General features: G+C 34.8%; 1 protein-coding gene across 1 annotated transcript in view; it reads left to right on the plus strand.

Moving 5' to 3' along the window:
• UNC13C (unc-13 homolog C) overlaps window positions 1-20,084 on the plus strand; it is a gene marked incomplete at both ends in the record, with an annotated part of 518,328 nt that overhangs the window by 91,850 nt on the left and 406,394 nt on the right. The window contains 2 exons of the mRNA XM_079768690.1: window positions 17,607-17,629; window positions 18,226-18,290. Coding sequence (XP_079624816.1) covers window positions 17,607-17,629; window positions 18,226-18,290 — 88 coding nt within the window. The remainder of the gene's footprint in view (window positions 1-17,606; window positions 17,630-18,225; window positions 18,291-20,084) is intronic.

Below are 20,084 nucleotides of genomic sequence, written 5' to 3' on the forward strand. Positions count from 1 at the left end.
ACCTAGGCTTTTATTAGTATAGATATTTTATTATAACTTTGGTAGAGTCACAAAATGGAGAAGAAATACATGTTTTTGGCCAATTGCATCAAGTTTAAATATGAATTCTGTGTTGCATTTTAAAGTCCTTGGGTGAGTAAGGAGTAGAGAGATTAAAACAAAACAACACCTTCTACCACAAATGACCAAAAACCTCCACTTTACTTACCAGCTTTTGATGAAAATCCAGAAGCAGGGAAATCATACTGACTATTGCAGAAATTATGAAAATATGAACTAAGACAGTGACAGAACTGAATAGAAGAGTGTTAATGGGAGAGGGATTTAGGAGGTGGTTTCAACCAGACTTAGTGACGGGTTGAACATGAGTATGAATGCAATAAAAATTCAAAGATGATTCTAAGGCTTTTGACTTCATGACTGGGTGGAAGCCGCCACCATCTTTTAAAGAGAACGCAGGAGGAAGATTGGCAGAGGAATAGATCAGTTCTATTTTAAACTTACTAAATTCGAGATGCCTGAGGCTCACCCAAGTAGAGGGGCTCTAGATAGATACTTTGCTCTTGAAGTTTGAAGGGCAGTGACTGTAATGTTTGCTAGTCTTCCCCAATGTCATGGTTGTGATGAGCTCAGATAATTATATTTTGTTAGTATAGCAATATTTCTAGATCTCTTGACTCATTCAGCCACATATTTAAGAAATACAGTAATTCCATTTCAGAAACATCTGCCTTTATTTGAAATGAGAAAGAATTATAAGACCTCTGAGACTCATGTTCATAGAAATAAGGGATGATATATATGGACCAGGATCTGAAGCCTAGAGTTTAGGTTTGTCAGAGTGGGTGATTTCCATTCTCATAAAATTAAGCATTACTGAATCTCAAGTCATCTTGAAAAGAATAAATATTAAAACAAGGACTTGAAATATTTCAGTCCAAACTCCTCTTAACCTTAAGAAAGCACACTAAATGAAAATATTTTCAGGTTTGCTGTGAAAAACCAATTCAGATTTGGGAGTTTACACAGAATGACTTGAGGTAGACTTGCTCAGAATAAAAAGTAGCATGTAATCATTATTTCACATGCATACTTGTTCTTATTTTCTTTAGATTCAGCAGAAAATAAAATCAACCCTTCTTTCTTCAAAAAAAATTAATTCTTTACTTTCTGTTCCATGTACTATCTCTTCATATCATTTTACCCACCAAATGTCTTTCTCCAGTCATTATTCTCTTCCATTCTTCCTCTGAAAAGTATTTTAATCAATACCTACCATATGACTCAGGCTTAAACTGGCCAAGATATTAAATCAGCCTATGTTTAATGGTAACTGGACAATAGTGAAAGTTGAATGAAGTGTGATACTGCTAGTCGGTAGTCTGACAAGACAGAAAGAAATTTTTCCTTTTTTTGAGTTTTTAGACTAAACTTCACATTGCAGAATACTGGCTCAGGAAGTACTCTTGCTCATGTATGTTTCCCTACTGTGTGTGTTGTGTGTGTGTGTGTGTAATGAAAGCTGCTTTTTGAGTGAAGTTGCATTCCTAGGAACATAAATTCTCCAAATTAGTTTGTTATATAATTTAGTATGCAATAGGCATCATCTGACCATGTAGAAATTAAATATATATTTGTGCAGAGCAATATCAAAAAATTAGAAAGCACATTATTACAACATCTGTTTTAATTGATGTGAAAAAGTTTTGACTGATATACTTGACAGTTTTTTAAACTTCAAACCTCAATTCCATATTGCAATTAGATGCCTGATCCATTGTCTGAATTTTTACACAAATAATTGAATAGAATAAAGCTGAGGATAAGAGCTACCTAGGAAACAAGGGGGTAAAAGGGCTATAACAAAAACAGGCATATTTATATGTTAAACAGTGATTTAAATGTCAATTTAAATAATTCCAAAATGGTAGCTTAATGTAGTTTCTTCACACATGCAGTATTTTAATGTATTGTTTGATATACACAAGTGTGTGTCAGGCACTGAGTTAGAATGTAGAGTCTGCTATAAAGGTGACTACCTGGTTTCTATTTTTGAAGGAGCTGCACTATGTAGGAGAGGCATTGAAATAAGGCAGTCCTTACAATCTATGCTTTTAATTGAACTTTGAAAACAGGAGCAGAATTGGCTTCAATAGCACTACCTTTTTTCTATGGAATGAGAACTGAGCTATTAGTTTAAAGGGAATTAATGTGATGTGTAACACTTAAAGGAAGTAGAGTCTTTGCTCAAGCTTTTATATTAAACTAGAGACCTGGTGCATGAAATTCGTGTACAGGTGCAGTCCCTAGGCCTGGCCCGCAATCAAAGCACAAGAATCGGGTGTGGAAGGGCAAGTCCCAGCTGACCTCTGGGCCCTGGGAAGCACCTGGGCCCCCGGGTCCCTGCGTGCCCCCCTCTGCCTGAGACATCGGGCCCCCTCCCAGCTCCCTCAGTGCTTGGGAACCAGACGGCAGCCCCACCCCCCACCACTGCCGTTGGTTGCCATCTGCAGGGTGATCAGCAGGGCAATCGGGCAAGCTTGCACCTGCCTTCACCTGGCACCGCCCACTCACCTACTCCACCATCCCACCATGGTCCCGGCAGCGCCCCCACTGCCGCCTGCTTCCAGTGCCAACGCTTGCCATGTTACACGCCACCCCCTGGTGGTTAGTGCACGTCATAGCGAGCGGTCAAACTCCTGGTCGAGGAATAATTTGCATATTAGGCTTTTATTATATAGGATAGCATTATTTCTGTTACTTTGGGATGGTTCTGCCCTCCACTTTTAAGAAAACATGAGAATAGATTAGATCATCTATAAAGGTCTCTCTATTTTCATTCTAAGGTTACATAAAAAGGAGAGAAGCATCCTTTAAAATGAAACTCTCCATTAGAAGATTTGGGTATTGAGAGGATTAAAATTTTAATCTTTTTTCACTAAAAGTTACCAAAAACTGGTAGGAACAAAGAAGAGAATGATGGTTTCTGTGACTTTGATACCACACACTGTAAAACAGGAAAATGCATACTTCAGAGAAAAATTCAAGTGTCTAACAAAATACAAGAATTATTTGGTTTTTATTCTGTTTTGTAGGAATGACTGTTTGCTTTCAGAATCTGTAGCATATTTTTGGAGATAATGGCTTGGTGATAGTTTTTCTGTTATTTCAACAAAAATGTATTTTATTAAATAATGCTTTTATTTAAAATATCAAACAATTTAGATAAAAAAAGAATCTGCTATAATCATAGTATTATAGTAGATTTGATTTCAATTTTCAAATTATACTAAGTTACTTTAAATTCCCCCCATAGCATATAGATTTACCTGCAAAGGCAGATATGAATTATTGATGATTATAGTAAGGGACTTGCCCTTCTCTATGCTGTACCTTGACATTTTCTCTCCATTTTTATTTTGTCTAAAATATAGGGGTAGTATATTTAAAAGAAGTAAAGGTATAGAGCCAGTTTAATTTATCTCCATTGGTTGAGTTAGTGATTGATTATAAGGGAAGGGGTCTGCTGTGGGGATACTATACATACAAGCAACTCATCAGACAAAGGCACTCCTCAGCAAACTCAGAGTAAGAAGCCTTCCATGTAGCCATTTCATCTTGGGGTGGTTTGCTCTTACACATTCATCTGGGAGGAATTCTGATATATGGAGTGAGAGTCAAAACTGGAATATGGTGCAAGCTTTTAGTTCCTTGACCTGGAGTGGAGTCCCTTCTCCACCTGTCCACCCATGGGGATACTCCACCCACCTGCTGTTTTCTGTACTGCCTGCATTGAGAGATGGTTCCTACTTAGGCTGAAAAAAATGTTTTCATCTATAGCTGTCTCCGTTTCCAACTAACGTTTTACAAAACTGAAAGCTAAAAGTACCAAGAAAAGTACTTTTCTTCCAGCAGAGGCAAACTTTTTATAAACTATATTTTCTGACTAATACAAATAATTTTTGTAGTTCTTCATTTTCATTCAGAATAATCCAGACATTATAAATTCTGTGTGTACAGTACTCCTGGATATGAGGTAGAATTTTATGAAACATTATGAGTTGCTATGATGGGGATATGGGTGTATTTGGAATATTATTGGCTACATTATTGGGATAAATATTATGAGATCTATTATTCCTCCCCTATAAAATCCATTCAGACAGACTGTAACAACCCTGTCCCCATCAATGTCACTCTGTTTGGTGGCTATACCATCTTCTTTGGACTCTAGCAGGGAAGGAAAGGGCTATTCTAAACATTATCTCCAAGTATGGTTGCAGGTCCTTTTGTTTAAACTAGAAACATTAATAAATAATCCCTAACCTGGTGAATTCTATAAAAGACACACATTAACTTTCAAATATTCTATTCCAGGAAGAGTAGAAAGAAATGTTGTCATTATTCTATGTGTGGAGTCAAATGAGTCTGAAGGCAGGTGAACTCTGGGTTTTCAGTGTAACCTGGGAAGTGGGATTGCTTTCTGTGTTTTGAAGACTTGTGGTGAAGGGATTACAGGAATAAACAACTCATTTTGAGGTAGTTGGTTTCAAAATTATTAAAAGAGGCTTCCATGCATTAGAAAAAAGTATAATTGAATGTTATCTGAACACTATAGCTCTAGCCATATGACATCTCTTGTGAAAATTAATGATTATTAGTTTTCTAGACCATTAAGCAGAGCCTGGAGTAAAGATCAAAGTTGGTTTTGTGAATTTTCTTCCTCACAAGTTTTGGTGCCTAATATAATTATCGCAATTTTTAGTGATTTCCTTGAGGAGAAAATTAGCCTCATGAATGACTTCATTAGAGATTACCAAGCTAATAGAGGCAGGAATGAATCTTGATGGCGTAGTCCTTCCTCCTGAAACTTGAGACAATAGTAAACAATTGCTTTCCAAAAGCTCATACAACCATTGCACTGTCTTTAATGCATAATGCTTACTTACAGGGTTATTCCTAGGTTAAATGAACCCAAAAGTTATGTTCATAGCAATGGATGATGACTCTAATTCTTCCAATTGTTAGAGCAAGGAGTGATGCACACTGCAAAATCTGAGAGAGCTCAACCCCTCCACCCCTTCACCTGTTCGTTCTCTCTCTCTCTCTCTCTCTCTCTCTCTCTCTCTCTCTCTCTCTCTCTCTGTTTGGTTGTTAGTTAATTTTGTTCAATAGATTCCACATATAGGTGGAAAGACTTGGTATTTGTCTTCCTCTGACTGGCTTTTTTCATTTAGCATAGTGCTCTCCAGGTCCATCTATGCTGTCACAATGGGTAAGATTTCCTTTTCTATGGCCAAGTAGTATAAATGTACAATAGCTATTTTATCTACTCATCTACTGATGGGGCAATTGGGCTGCTTCCAAATCATGGCTATTGCAAGTAACGCTGCAATGAATGTAGGGATGCATATATTCTTCCAAATTAGTATTTCAGGTTTCTTCAGATAAATTCCCAGAAGTGCAATTGTTGGGTCATAAGGCAGTTCCATTTTTAATTTTTTAAAGAGAAAGAAACTCAGGGACATAGACAACACTGTGGTGATTGCTGGGGGTGGGGGTGGAGGAGGGTATAGTGGGGATAAATGGTGATGGATGAAGACTTGGGGTGGTGAACACACAGAATAGTGTACAGATGATGTGTTGTGGAATTGTGCACTTGAAACCTGTATAATTTTGTTAACCAGTGTCACCCCAATAAAAAAGAAAAAAAACAAAACAAAAAATTGAGAAATTCTCCTCCTCCTTCCTACCTGAATTTATACCAGAATTACTGGGTTGGCAAATTAAACATATTTATCTTTTCATTTCTGACTTGATACTTAGAGGAACATCCTCCTGTTTATATGATATGGCAGGATTGATATGGAAACCAAAGGGTCCCACCTGTCTTTCTTTTTTTTGTTTGTTTGTTTTATATTTTATTGATTTTTTACAGAGAGGAAGGAAGAGGGATAGAGAGCTAGAAACATCGATGAGAGAGAAACGTCAACCAGCTGCCTCCTGCACACCCCCTACCAGGGATGTGCCCGCAACCAATGTACATGCCCTTGACCGGAATCGAACCTGGGACCTTTCAGTCCCCAGACCGACGCTCTATCCACTGAGCCAAACCGGTTTTGGCCCACCTGTCTTTCTTAACGGCTTCTCATTGTGCCCAGAATCCTGTAAACATCAACTCAATTAAACATGGAGGAAGCATGAAGACTTGTTAGAAAATGACTTTAACTAACCTTTATATTACTTTTCAAACAGAAAATAAACTAAACCCAGTGGTTTTTATTTTCCTTTCTAAGAGAGAAAGTGTTTTAGTAAACATAGTCTTATTTGGTACCCCAATTAGAAAGCAGATAAAAACAGAACTTTCGCACCGGAATGAGAGGTGATGGGTATGGAGTCCTAGCTGCCACACCCCTTTCTCCAAGAAGCCTCTCCGGGAAGCCTAGGACTTCTCAGAACACATTTTGAAAACCACTAGGCAATAGGATCTCTAAAAGCCCTTTGGTTCCAATATACTGTAATTCCAAGAAGTAATTACTGAATGTGCCCGTGTTATTCAATCTATACGCTGCTACACCACATGGAAAATGGACAGAAGAGGTCCCTTTCATCAATGGAACCAGCCTTTGATGGGAAAATGGAAAGTCGAAGAACACTTGAGGGTGTGTGGGGGCCAGTATGGGAGGCAGAGAGGAGAGTTGTGTTTGGTGTTAATAAGGCATGAACAGATATAATGCTCTTTCATAAAGATTCTTTGGCTCGCTGGTCCCATGACCTTCCTTTCCCAGGGACACGACTAGAAAACCTTTCAAGAGTGTCCTTCCAGGCTGTGTTGTCATAATTTTACTCTCCATAAGTACTACAGAAGTGGAGATTTGTGATTTAAAGAATGTATGTAAATGATGTCATACTAGATAATTCTAAATTTTAAACTCACTGTAATGTTCTTGAAAACACTTCACAGTGATGCTTACTGGTCTAATTTATTTATTTTAATGTATTTCACAATATGAATATATCAAAAATTATCCATTTTCTATGAGTAGGCACTAATTTTTGCTATTACAAATAATGTTATAGTAAACATCTTCTACATGTAATCTGATATATTGCAAGAGTTGCTTCATGTCAAATACCAACAAGCAGAATTGCTGGGGGGAAAAGTAGCAACTTTTAACCTTACTAGAAATTGCAATCTTGTTCTTCAAAGTGGTCTTATAAATTTTACTACCAAAAACTCTTCATGAAGTTTCTATCCATAGAAACATGGCAGTCTCAGATATTTAATTTTGCTTCCATTTCAGTGTCTGGGAAATAATATATCACTGTTGTATTTGCACAATTCTCACAGCTGAAGAATTCTAGCATCTTTTTCAATGTACCAGTGTTAGTTCAGAATTCCTCTTAGTGAATTGCATGTTAAAATGCATTTCTTCTTTTTCTGAGTTATTTTTCTTCAAGTTCTTTTATTATGGATGCTAAGCTAATCTTCTATTTGTTATATGTGTTGTAAATGTCTTCTCCAGTTCATTTTTTCCTTTATAAGAGATTTTTAAAATATATTTTCTTATTACTGGTTATGACTTTTCTTTTCCAATTAAAAAAAAGAAATGTTAATAGATTTTGTAAAGCTGTTTTTGTGGTGATGAACTCTTTAGTTTTTGTTTGTCTGAGAAGCACTTATCTCCTTTTCGAATCTGAATAATAACCATGCTGGGAAGAGTATTTTAGATTGTAGATTTCTTTATTTAAACACTTTAAATAGAACCTGCCACCCATGCTGGTCTACAAATTTCTGCTAACAAATCTGCTGAGAGCCTTATAGAATACTAGAGGCCTGGTGCACAAATTCGTGCATGGGTGGGGTCCCTCGGCCTGGCTGGCAATCGGGATCTTCTAGCCCAGTCCCTGGGAAGGGACATAGCGACCGGTCGTAAAGGTCGCTTAGGCTTTTACATATATATATATATATATATATACTAAAGGCCTGATGCAAGAAATTCGTGCAAGAAGCTTGGCCCTCGCAGCTGTGGTGGCTTGCCTCAGCCCTCACAGCCCTGGCTTCATCTAGAAGGTTGTCCGGAAGAACATCCGGAAGGTCCTTCACTGTCCGGTCTAATTAGCATATTATGCTTTTGTTATTATAGATATAGAGCCTTTGTAAGTGACTAGCTGTTTTCCTCTTGAAGCCTTCAAGATTCTCTCTTCATCTTTAACTTTCGGCATTTTAATTATATGTCTTGGTCTGGATCTCTTTGGGTTCATATTATTTGTGACTCTGTGCTTTCTGGACCTGGATGTCTGTGCTCTTCTCCAAGTTTTCAATAATTATTTCTTCAAATATGTTTTCTGCCCCTTTCTCTCTCTCTCTCTTTCTGTGACCTTTATAATACAAATGTTAGTATGCCTGCTATTGTCCTGGAGGTTCCTTAAACTTTTTTTTTTTTTAAATAGCTCACATCTTCATTGTCTTTTTTTCTTTTTAAATATATTTTATTGATTTTTTTACAGAAAGGAAGGGAGAGGGATAGAGACTTAGAAACATCGATGAGAGAGAAACATTGATCAGCTGCCTCCTGCACACCCCCCACTGGGAATGTGCCCGCAACCAAGGTACGTGCCCTTGACCGGAATCGAACCTGGGACCCCACAGTCTGCCGGCTGACGCTCTATCCATTGAGCCAAACCAGTTTTGGCTCCTTAAACTATTTTAAAAATTCTTTTTTTATTTCTTGTTGTTCTGATTGGGTGATTTTCACTATTCTGTCTATTTTTTTCTATATTATTTAAGCTGTTGTTGATTCCCTGTAGTGTTTTGTTTTGTTTTTTTCTCCCCCCCCCCCCAACCAGTTATTGTATACTTCAGCTCTAATTGGTTCTTTTTTAAAAAATTTTCTAAGTCTTTATTATTCTCACTGTGTTCCTTTATTCTGCTCCCAAGCTTCTTGATCATCTTATGACCATTACTTTGTATTCTTTATCAGGCAAATTACTTACCTCCATTTCATTATGTGGTTTTTTTCCCCGGGTATTTTCTTGTCTTTCATTTGGAAAATATTCTTTTGTCTCCTCATTTTGTTTCTATGAATTAGACAAATAGCTACCTCTCCCAATCTTGAAGGAGTGGCCTTGTATAAGACCGACCTCTCTGTAGGCTATATGGGCTGGTTGGCTTTGGCAAGCTGGCTAGTGCCAAAGCAGTCACATGAAGCACCCATGGTATCCTGGCTAAAGTTGGGGCAGGCACCCACCAGGGTTTCTCAGGCTACATGGTTTAGGGGTTGCTAGATCTGGAGTGCATATGGAGGGAGGGGGAGGGTGGTGCTGGCCTAAGAAATATGGCTCCTGTGGCACCCTGACTATTTATCCATTTTTCATGGGTAAATGTTTTCCATTTATGTCTCTAGATGTATGGAAAATTTTCTTGTTTTTCTTTATTCTCATAGATAATTTTTATCTCATGAATTTATATTGTGATTTTATTTACACTGTATTGACTCATGCTCTATCCAGATAGCTCCAATAATAGTTTTATCTTTTCCTGTGCACAGATTTTGTGATGTGGACTTACTATTAAAGTTCCATGAAAAATAGTGATATTTATCTTTATTTTCAAATGTTATATTCTTAACCCTTAGCACTCAGGGGCACTTGCCTAATGTTTGCTGAATGAATGAATTTTTCCAATAACCCTTTCAAATGTATTTTTGGCATTTATTTAATTCTCTATTAGTTTTGAGATGCCACTTCATTTGTAGTGATTGGGGGGTTATATTTGCTTTTTTAATGAGCTTGGATATGTTTTAAAGTTTAAAAATTATTACCTAGAATTTGTGTATGTGTATGGAATTGTGGTCTAGGTGAACCAGAACTCAGAATACTTTCATATCATCTTATTCTGCTTTATTATCCAGAAGACTGGCTTGAATTTTTAAAAACAGAAAATAAAATTCTGATTATGTTTCATGCCACTGTATTGCTTGAAAACAGTCTGTGATTCCACATTGCAATTATGGTGTATTTAAATTCCTTAATATATTATATAAAGACTTTAATGTTATGAACTCTATTCACCTTTCATTTCTTAAAATTCTTTACTATCACACTTCCATGTTTCAGTTCCTAATTCTCTATACTCTGTCAGGCTTCAATGCCTAGACAAGTTCTTTTCCCTCTACCAAAAATTCTTTCATTCATCTGGCAAACACCCACTCATAAATCATCTTCTGCATGATTTTTTTCAAAACCAACATCCTTTCTGGCTGTAGAATTAGGAGATCTGTGCTCTCATATCACCTGTTCATATCTTTCATATATTTATATCATATAGTACTGTCATTGTGACTCAATTTTTCAGGTTACCCTAGCATAGAAATGAACAAAAAAGTGAGTGAAAAATGCATTACACTAGCATTAGTCTCTCACTCAGCACCCACCCGTTGCATCCAGAACTGACTGAAATGTAAGAAATGCTGAAGTGCTTTCTTTGACTGGCAGCATGTAACAAATATTGATACCTCTCAAGACAGATGAGATGATTCAATAAAAGAACCAGTAAAGTGCTTTGCACAATATTTAGCACTTAGTAGGTATACTCAAATGGTTAATGGTGTTCCTTCCTTTTTACAGCAGCATAGTATTCCAGTGTGTAGATGTACCACAGTTTTTTAAATTTGTCTGCTAATGGGCACTTAGGCTATTTCCAAATCTTAGCTATTATAAATTGTGCTGCTATGAACATAGGGGTGTATATAACCTTTCTGATTGGTGTTTCTAGTTTCTTGGGATATATCCTAGAAGTGAGATCACTGGGTCAAATGGGAGTTCCATTTTTAGTGTTTTGGGGAAACACCATACTGTTCTCCACAGTGGCTGCACCAGTCTGCATTCCCACCAGCAGTGCACGAGAGTTCCTTTTTCTCCACATCCTCTCAGCACTTGTCATTTGTTGATGATAGCCATTTTGACAGGTGTGAGATGGTACCTCATTGTCATTTTTATTTGCATCTCTCGGATGATTAGTGACTTTGAGCATGTTTTCATATGTTTCTTAGCCTTCTGTATATCCTCTTTCGAAAAGTATCTATTTAGGTCCATTGCCCATTTTTTCATTGGATTGTTTATCTTCCTTTTGTTAAGTTGTATGAGTTCCCTGTAAATTTTGGAGATTAAACCCTTATCAGAGATAACATTGGCAAATATGTTCTCCCATGCAGTGGGCTTTCTTGCTGTTTTGTTGATGGTTTCTTTTGCTGTGCAGAAGCTTTTTATTTTGATTGATGTAGTCCCATTTGTTTATTTTCTCTTTAGTTTCCATTGCCCTAGGAGCTGTATCGGTGGAGATATTGCTTCAGCATATGTCTGAGATTTTGCTACCTGTGGATTCCTCTAAGATTTTTATGGTTTCCCATCTTACCTTTATCCATTTTGAGTTTATTTTTATGTATGGTTTAAGTTGGTATTCTAGTTTCATTTTTTTGCATGTATCTGTTCAATTTTCCCAACACCATTTATTGAAGAGATGGTCTTGACTCCATTGTATTCTCTTGCCTCCTTTGTCAAATATTAATTGAGCATAGTGGTTTGGGTTGATTTCTGGGTTCTCTGTTTTGTTCCATTGGTCTATATGTCTGTTCTTGTGCCAGTACCAGGCAGTTTTGAGAACAGTGGCTTTGTAATACAGCTTGATATCTGATATTGAGATCCCTCCCACTTTGTTCTTCTTTCTCAGGATTGCTGCAGCTATTCAGGGTCTTTTTTTTATTCCAGATAAATTTTGGAGAGTTTGTTCTAGGTCTGTGAAATATGCCACTGGTATTTTAATGGGATTGCATTGAATCTGTAGATTGCTTTGGGTAGTATGGACATTTTAATGACCTGGAGAGTATTATGCTAAGCGAAATAAGCCAGTCAGAGAAAGAAAAATATCACATGATCTCACTCATTTGTGGAATATAATGAACAACATAAATTGATGAACAGAAACAGATCCAGAGACAGAGAAGCATCAATCAGACCATCAAACCTCAGAGGGAAGGCAGGGGAGGGTGGGGGTAAGGGGGAGAGATCAACCAAAGGACTTGTATGCATGCATATAATCATAACCAATGGACACACACACTAGGGGTGTGAGGGCATGAGCAGGGAGAGGTACGGGGGGCAATGGGGGAATAAGGACACATATGTAATACCTTAATCAATAAAGAAAACAAAAGAACATTAACAAATAAATAAACAAAGGTTAATTACAACTCAACAACCCTCTGATTACATTATAGGCTTTCCTCTGAACTGTTTGCAGTCCCCATCTCATGACTTTCAGGCATACTGTATATACTTTAAAAGTCACATGTATTCTGATATAGTGGTAAATAAACCAAACCCATCTCCAAAGCAGCTAGTGAACACTATTATCCCCAGTATAAGATTTATATTATCATCGAAGGACTTTAGAGCAAAGAAGTTTAAGAAAAATTGCTAAAATACTTGAGTATAGAAATCAATCTTTACAAACATCAAGATCTCTTCCATCCAAATTTCCTTCAAAAAGTATGTTATATAATGGAAAAACACCAAGAGAAGGAACACCATTTTTACTTTTATCTTAGAAAATTGTGAAATATCTCAAATTTAGGCATTAGGTATTACTTTAAGACATTTACTTTTGGTGGTAGTTAGCAAATATTTCTTGTTATACTGAAATTCATTATATATACAAAATCATAGTATTTAGAGCTATGAGCTTTAGATATAATCTGCTCAAACTTTCTTATTTCGCTCATATATGGAGGTAAATTGAGAGCTAAGGATGTCATATGTTATCTTAAGTCACATTTAAATTTATTTCTTAGGGATATAAACACAAGAACCTCTGATAGGTTTAATACTCAGGAGATGCATGTATATGGTGTGCGATTCTATAAAGTTAGAGTTTTAGTTTTGTAGGTTCTCGTGCAGCATGGTTGAATAGTGATGTTCACCTCCTAAATATTTTCTAAGTTTAAAAAAATTTAAGAGGTGGTTTCACAATAAAGTAGATAGAGGAGGTTTCACTATAAAGTAAATAGAGATACTATGGTCCTATATTAATGATATTAAGTAATTGAACTACAAAATGACCTTGTGAGATGATATGACTTCTAAGACAAGCAGCATTGGGAGCAGCATGATAGGAAGTATCCTATATGCCATTTCAGAGGTTTAGCCAGAATTTGACTAGGCAAAACAACTAATGTAGAATAAAAGTCAATTCATTAGGGAATAAAGCCATCATGTGTGTGTATTGGGTACATAAATATATCATGTATAGATGTATATACACCATAAATATTTTTGAACATTTTTGATAGTCTTTTAAATCTATTTATTTTAATAGTTGCAAATTATTACATCAAGACCACAGAGCATAATTTTCAACCCATATGTCTATACTTGTTCACGTATACCTTTTTCCAATGTTTTATTGTAAATTATGAACCAATGCAGATCTTTATATATACATTTATTTTCAGTATTTAAAATTATATTAGTTTTCTAGGGATGATGTAACAAGGTAGCATAAATTGAGTGACATAGAATAACAGGAATGTATTGTCTCACAGTTCTGGAGCCTAGAAGTCTGAGATCAAGACATATCAATAGAGAAATGTTCCCTCTGAACATTTTAGGGAAGGATCCTAAAGAAAGGATAATTTCTTTCTCAGAGCTTCTGGTAGATAGTTCTTTGGCTTGCAGCAGCATAATTCCAATCTTTACCTAATATTTTCCTGTGTGTACATTTGTCTCCAAATTTCTCCCTTTTATAAGGACACCTGTCATATTGGATTGGGACCAGGCTAACCCAGTAAGATCTCATCTTTGCTAAGCCACATTCCGAGGTACAAGGGGTTAGGCCTTCAACATATAAATTTTGGGGGATACAATTCAATCCATAACAAAAATAATTTCTTTAGCATCAACTTCCAAACTAAGAATTCCTCATCAAAACAATCACTAGACATCACCAAAAGTTCATGACTATTTTATTATCATTTTCTTTGTCATCAACCATGCATTACAATGTCTGGTTCATGACACTATTAACAGACTTGGGAATTATTTGTAATATCATGAAAGTATCATTCAAGTCTGTTAATTTTATAATCATAATTAGATATTTTATAAATTGGGTAATTTTTCATGCTTATTTACTCTTATTGCATTCTAATTTGTGAATTATCTAGTTACATTCCTGAGCATCTATTTATTGGAGTGTTGTCATTTTTATAGACATGTATGTTCTTTTTATATGCTGAACATATTAGCAAATACATGTTTTTTATTTTTTGTTTTTTGTTTTTATATACAAAAGTAATGAAGGAACATAACAAATTTATCAAACTTTTTTTGGTATCACTTTTTTACCTCTAAGTTTAAAACATACCTTCTCATTCCATAGGGTTAATATTCTTTTCTAGTTTTACTTGATTTTCTTACTGTATTTTATATTTAATTTTTTAATACATCTCGAACTTTGTGGAATATGTGTGAGATAAAGATACAAATGAATACTACAGATAATTAATCTATGGTCTAAGCATCATTTATTGACTAGTGCTTCTCTTTCTCTGTAATATATGTCTTTTCTTATTCATTGAATTCTTAAGTATAAGGGTTTATTACAAAGCTATCTTTTGTGTTTCACTGAGCTTTTAATCTATTATTTGCTGGGTCCATAAAGTTTTAGCTTTTATGAATTTTTAATATTTGTATCTTCTCTCCTCACAATTCTAATTTTAAAAAGTCTTAGATGTTTTTACTTATTAATTCAGTTACACTTGAAATTAGGATATTTCAGGTTGCAACAACTTATCATTATGCTTTTAATTCTTAAATCTATAAATCTGTTTGAAGACAATTCTTCCTCCCTATACAGAAAGATGTAATGTTTCCTTGATTCAGATATTTTAGATACTTCCATGAAGTCATGTGCTTTATTTAAAGTTCATTCAGTGTTCAGCAAACATTTATTGGTCGTCTATATTTCAGAAATGTAGTAGAAATTAAGAAAAGGTGATTAATATAACCGAGGAGCTTATATCTAGGAGGATTGCAGATAAGAAAATCAGCAAAGGGTAAGAATTAACCAAGAGGAAGAGTGCATAGTGTACAGAGGAGTTATGCTTCAACTATGTTTTAGAGGCTGACTGGCAATTAGCTAGCTGAAAAGGGGGACATTTGTTTTAGGAAAGAAAACTGAAATTGCAAAGGCACACAGGTATCAAAGAGCATGGCATAAAGATGAAAGGGCAAGAATTTAACTAGGACAAAAGTATAGGCAGGTTGTGAATGAAGTCTGACGAGCCATCAGCCAGCAGTATACACAAATCTGATTTTCTCTCATGTGGACATTGGATAACATTGGTGGGTTTTAAAAAGGGAAGATATGTGATCGTGCCTGTATTTTAGAAAGGTTTCAAGGGGGAAAATATCACAGGTAGACAAGAAAATAGTGGAAATGAACAAAAAGGGTTGGTTGATAATAAAAATGTGTTCAGTGAATGAATAAAACATTTAATTAATCATTGAATGAAAGAACTGGAATGCATGATTAGAGTTAGATGCTGAAAAATAATTGATGACTTTGTTTGAGTTATCCTTATTTTAGTGAGATAGTTGATATAGAAACCAGTTTTGGGGAATAGAAATCAGTTTTCAGTGGGAGATGTCAAGTATTGAATGTTTGAAATCATATCTCATGTCATTGTTTTTTCAAGCTAATTGCTGATAGTATGTGGGAAATAACATACTATTATTGTTTTATTTTGTTTATGTATTGGTTATATATGTTCACTTTCATAAGTATTTTACTAACCCTAATAGCTGACCAGGGTTTTGTTTGTTTATTTTCTGGGTTTAAAATTGTAATTCCTGAAAATAACAACAACATTGTATCCTGTCTTTTAATACTTACATTTTTTTTCTATTTCATGTTTTAATATAAATCAGTTAAATTAATGGTAGTAGGTGTTTTTGTTTTGTTTTTAATAATAAAGGGAATGCCCTAATATTTCACACTTAAGTTGATAACTCTAATGACTTTTATTTTTTTTAAATGTATTAAACTTAAGGAAAACTCATTTCAATTATATTTTTTAAAAAATCACAAGGTTGTGAAATTTTATCAAATGAATTTTTGGGGTCTACTCAAATGCAAATATATATTTTCTGACCAATTGATATGTCCTATTACATTAGTTATTCCATGATTTTAAATCATGCTCAGAATAAAATATATATGGTATGATAATTCTTTTTCAGAAATAATGATTAATTTTATTTTTGATATTTTATTTAGTATTTTAAAATATTTATGGCCATAAATAAGAGTAGTCTATTATTACTTTATACTGTGCTTACCTTGTTTTATCTTCAAAGGTATAACCCTGAGATATTGTAAAATCTCTAAAAATTGAACAAAAATATTTAGTTACAGTAATTTAATGATTCAAGAAAACAAATTGATTTCATAGTTTCACCAATAAAAGTCATCACTGAGCTATGTGACCTTGGATAAACCTTTTTCTCTCTGTAGTTCATCTAGAAAAAAGAGGGGTTTGGACTACATGTACCCAAGGTCACTCTAGCTCCAGCTTCCTGTCAACTTGTATTCACAGAGAAATAGCTTCAGCTTTATGATAATAAGCAAAGCTGAATTAATAAGTTTAAGAACAATAATACTCTGTAAGGTGGAATTGGATCATGCCATGATGAGCCTGGAAGATTTAGACTTGAGTTCTAAAAAATACTTATTAGTGTATAGTTCTCTACTTGGGCCCTTGAATGGTTGAAATTGAAAAATGTTGACCTTGTGGTTTATCTAAAATTTCACTGGAGAAGTGTGGACCAGCCAACCCTCTCTGTTCTAGTCAACACACTGAAACATTGGCCCGAAAGGGCAGCATATGGGAGATCAGAAGCCTTGGATTTGTGTCCCACTTCTGCCCTTAACGAGCCTTGTAATCTTAATCAAATCACTTACCCCCTTCTGGCATCAGTTTTCTTATTTACAAAATGGAATGTATTTAATTACTCTTGTAGCTCTTAGGTTCTCTGATATGAGAATCCATACATAAATAACCCCTTAGTAAAATATCCTCAATTAATCTGGTCATGTGAGGTTTACTTTTGAATATATTGATCTCAGTTGACCCTCTCAACAAAGTTTGGAAGCAAATAGGAATAGTATCAGGGGCCTTTTTAAAGCTAGGTATAGACTCTAGAGAATTTGGTGGTTTGCCCAGTGTGCTTAGTAAGTGGCAGAACCTCAGCTGGAGCCTAGGACTTCTGATTCTTCAACTGTTCTTTTCTTTGTATAACACATTGTCTTTCATTAAATCCCGTGATCACCCTGTGATACTTTTCAAGCATTCTGGCACATTTTTCAACTCTTTTAAATTATGAGGATCTGCTAGCCATCTTCCCTTGGAGTTCAACCTTGAAATTCTGTTCATTTATGATTTTAAATAATGTAACATAGTAACACTTTGTTCATGTGCATGTTTAAATGATTTCTTGAAAAGTACTCCATCTAACATTTATCCCTTCTTTTCCTGATTCTCTTTCAGATAGCAGTTCTGTGGATGAAAAGGTTTTAAATCATGCATTTTCTCCCCTGCTGAGGGATCTTGTCTTTTGTACATGTTTGTTTGTGACATATTAGACCTGTTTTGGTTCCTCTGTTTTAGTTGTGAAATGTGCATGTTATCGCAGCTTTCCATCATTTGGTTGTCCTTTAAGTGTGCCCCCGATATGTTGCATTTATGAAGAGGTTACACCTTGCCAGCTGCGCTTCTTTAGCTTACACTTGCCAACCTAGGGGTCTGCTACGGTCAAACTCAGCATCTGTTCTTAAGTCTGGCTAATCATGATCTCCTGGACTGACCCATGATCTTCCCTGCATATCCTGAGTTTTAAGGGCAAACAGTATTTGTAATATGATATACTTTCCTGGACTCTGCCAGTGCCTTTGTTTAAATGCTGACAGCTCATTTCAAAACCTGCACTCACAAAAACATGTAGCTTTGACTTGGAGCTGACCCTGCTTAGCATTTGTCATACCAGGTGTTATGTGTCTAGTGCAGTTGACCCATGTCCCAAATTCCCCTCTATGCAGTTACTGTATGCTAAAAGTCTGTTTTCTTTTCTTTTGTTTTTTTTTTCCCCTCCCCTCATGTTTTATTTAAGGCTCGAATAGTAAGTGGCAATGATTTGGATGCTTCCAAATTCTCTGCGCTCCAGGCATTTGGTGGGTAAGTACATTCGTAACCTTTCTAAAGTATTCCTTTCATCAGTAGTACTTGGCTGTGTTCTCAACATATGTATTTTGAATGCAGGATGTTGCATGATGGTATAATTAGATAGCCTCGCTGTTGCTTTCTTTTTTTCACAATAAAGTAGCTCCTAGAGTGGTTTTTTTAAAAATATATATACGTATAATTATGTATGTATGTATCTATATACGAAGACTCTATATCAAAACCACCTAGCCAGATTAGATATTAACATTCACATTCCATACACAAATACAAACACATAATTTTGCTAAATGTGTTCATATTAATACAGTTAATACTAACTTTGATCTGCTTGTTTGTACTTAATGATATGTGTGTAAACAGTTTTCTATGTAAATGAGTTAATGAATGTAATCTTCACTATCATTTTTATAGTGGCATTTAATGGATGGATAAAAATTATTTAAAATTTAATCACAAAATAATGTATGAATTATATTCTATAAGATATGCAAACAAAAAAAGATTGGCTTTAATGCTCATAATTATATATTGGTATCAGTTTGACATTTATGTTCTTAGACCTTTGCTGTGTGCCTTCATACATATCTAAGTTCAAAGAAAATTGTTTTATATTGTGTATTGCTGTATATTTATCATAAATTAGGCCATTTGGTGTATAAATAAACAAGCACTAGTTTAGTGTTGACTTTGTAGCAGGTACTTTTACAATTGTTTTATGTATAATGACTTTTTTGATACTTACAATGGCCCTATGAGGTAAGTGTTATTTTGACTTGCATTTTACAAATGAGAGAACCTATGTATAAAATAGTTTTAAAAAACAAACTTCCCCTTCATACAGCCAGTAAGTGACAAAATCAATATTCAAACCCCGTTAGTCTAGTTCCAGCGCTTACTCACTGTCCTTTATTGTATCTGCTACTCATGGTTTCCTTTTCCATTTTCCATCTAACAGCTTGTCTTGGGAAACTTTCCATTTCCTTATTTCTAAGTGATGCAAATATTTTAAAATATTTATGTAATATTTATTTGTTCATTTTTTCTATTAATTGATTTTTAAAGAATATTTATAGGTGTTATTATTGTAAATTATACTGCAGCAAACATATAACAAATTGTTAATTTGTTATGGGTGGACCAAGGCTTATTCATAGTATAGGCAGACAGATTAGTTGTTTTATTAGAGTTGACATTTGAACACATTTGTATTCAATATAAATAGAAACAAGATTTAGATGCATGTTTCAGGGAGTTTTTAGGCAAATAAATACTTACAGTTATATTTATAATACTTTTATTCTTCAAAAATGAATATTCTGTTAAGTACATCCACTTAAATGAACATATAAAGTTTCAAGTTTAAAGCTCCTGGAAAATAACATATACCTTTTTTTTTCCCAAATAAAAGTAATTAATATGTTATTATGTCTTAAAACTTTCTATGTCTTTATATATGTGAAGAATTTACTCACAGTCTTATTGTGATATCACAATGATTTAAATTTAAGAAAACCAGCTTGCATAAAAGCTTATCATAAATTATCTATAGAAAATTCAAGGAAAAAAAGGATTACTCTTTTGTCCCTATCCCACACAAACTGTCTCTCCAAGTTTACTAGAAATAATAACTTGACAAAATGAATGACAGGTTACCATAGAAAATAATTAAGTTGAATTTCAATTTACTTATGAAAGAAATGTTGTATGTCAAGATCTTGGAGGCTAATAGAGTTTCTGGTCTTATAGTTCCTGCAACTCCTCATTGCCAATGGCATCCTTCATTTC

This window comes from Cnephaeus nilssonii, assembly GCF_951640355.1.
Source record: "Cnephaeus nilssonii genome assembly, chromosome: 4".
Lineage (NCBI taxonomy): Eukaryota > Metazoa > Chordata > Mammalia > Chiroptera > Vespertilionidae > Cnephaeus > Cnephaeus nilssonii.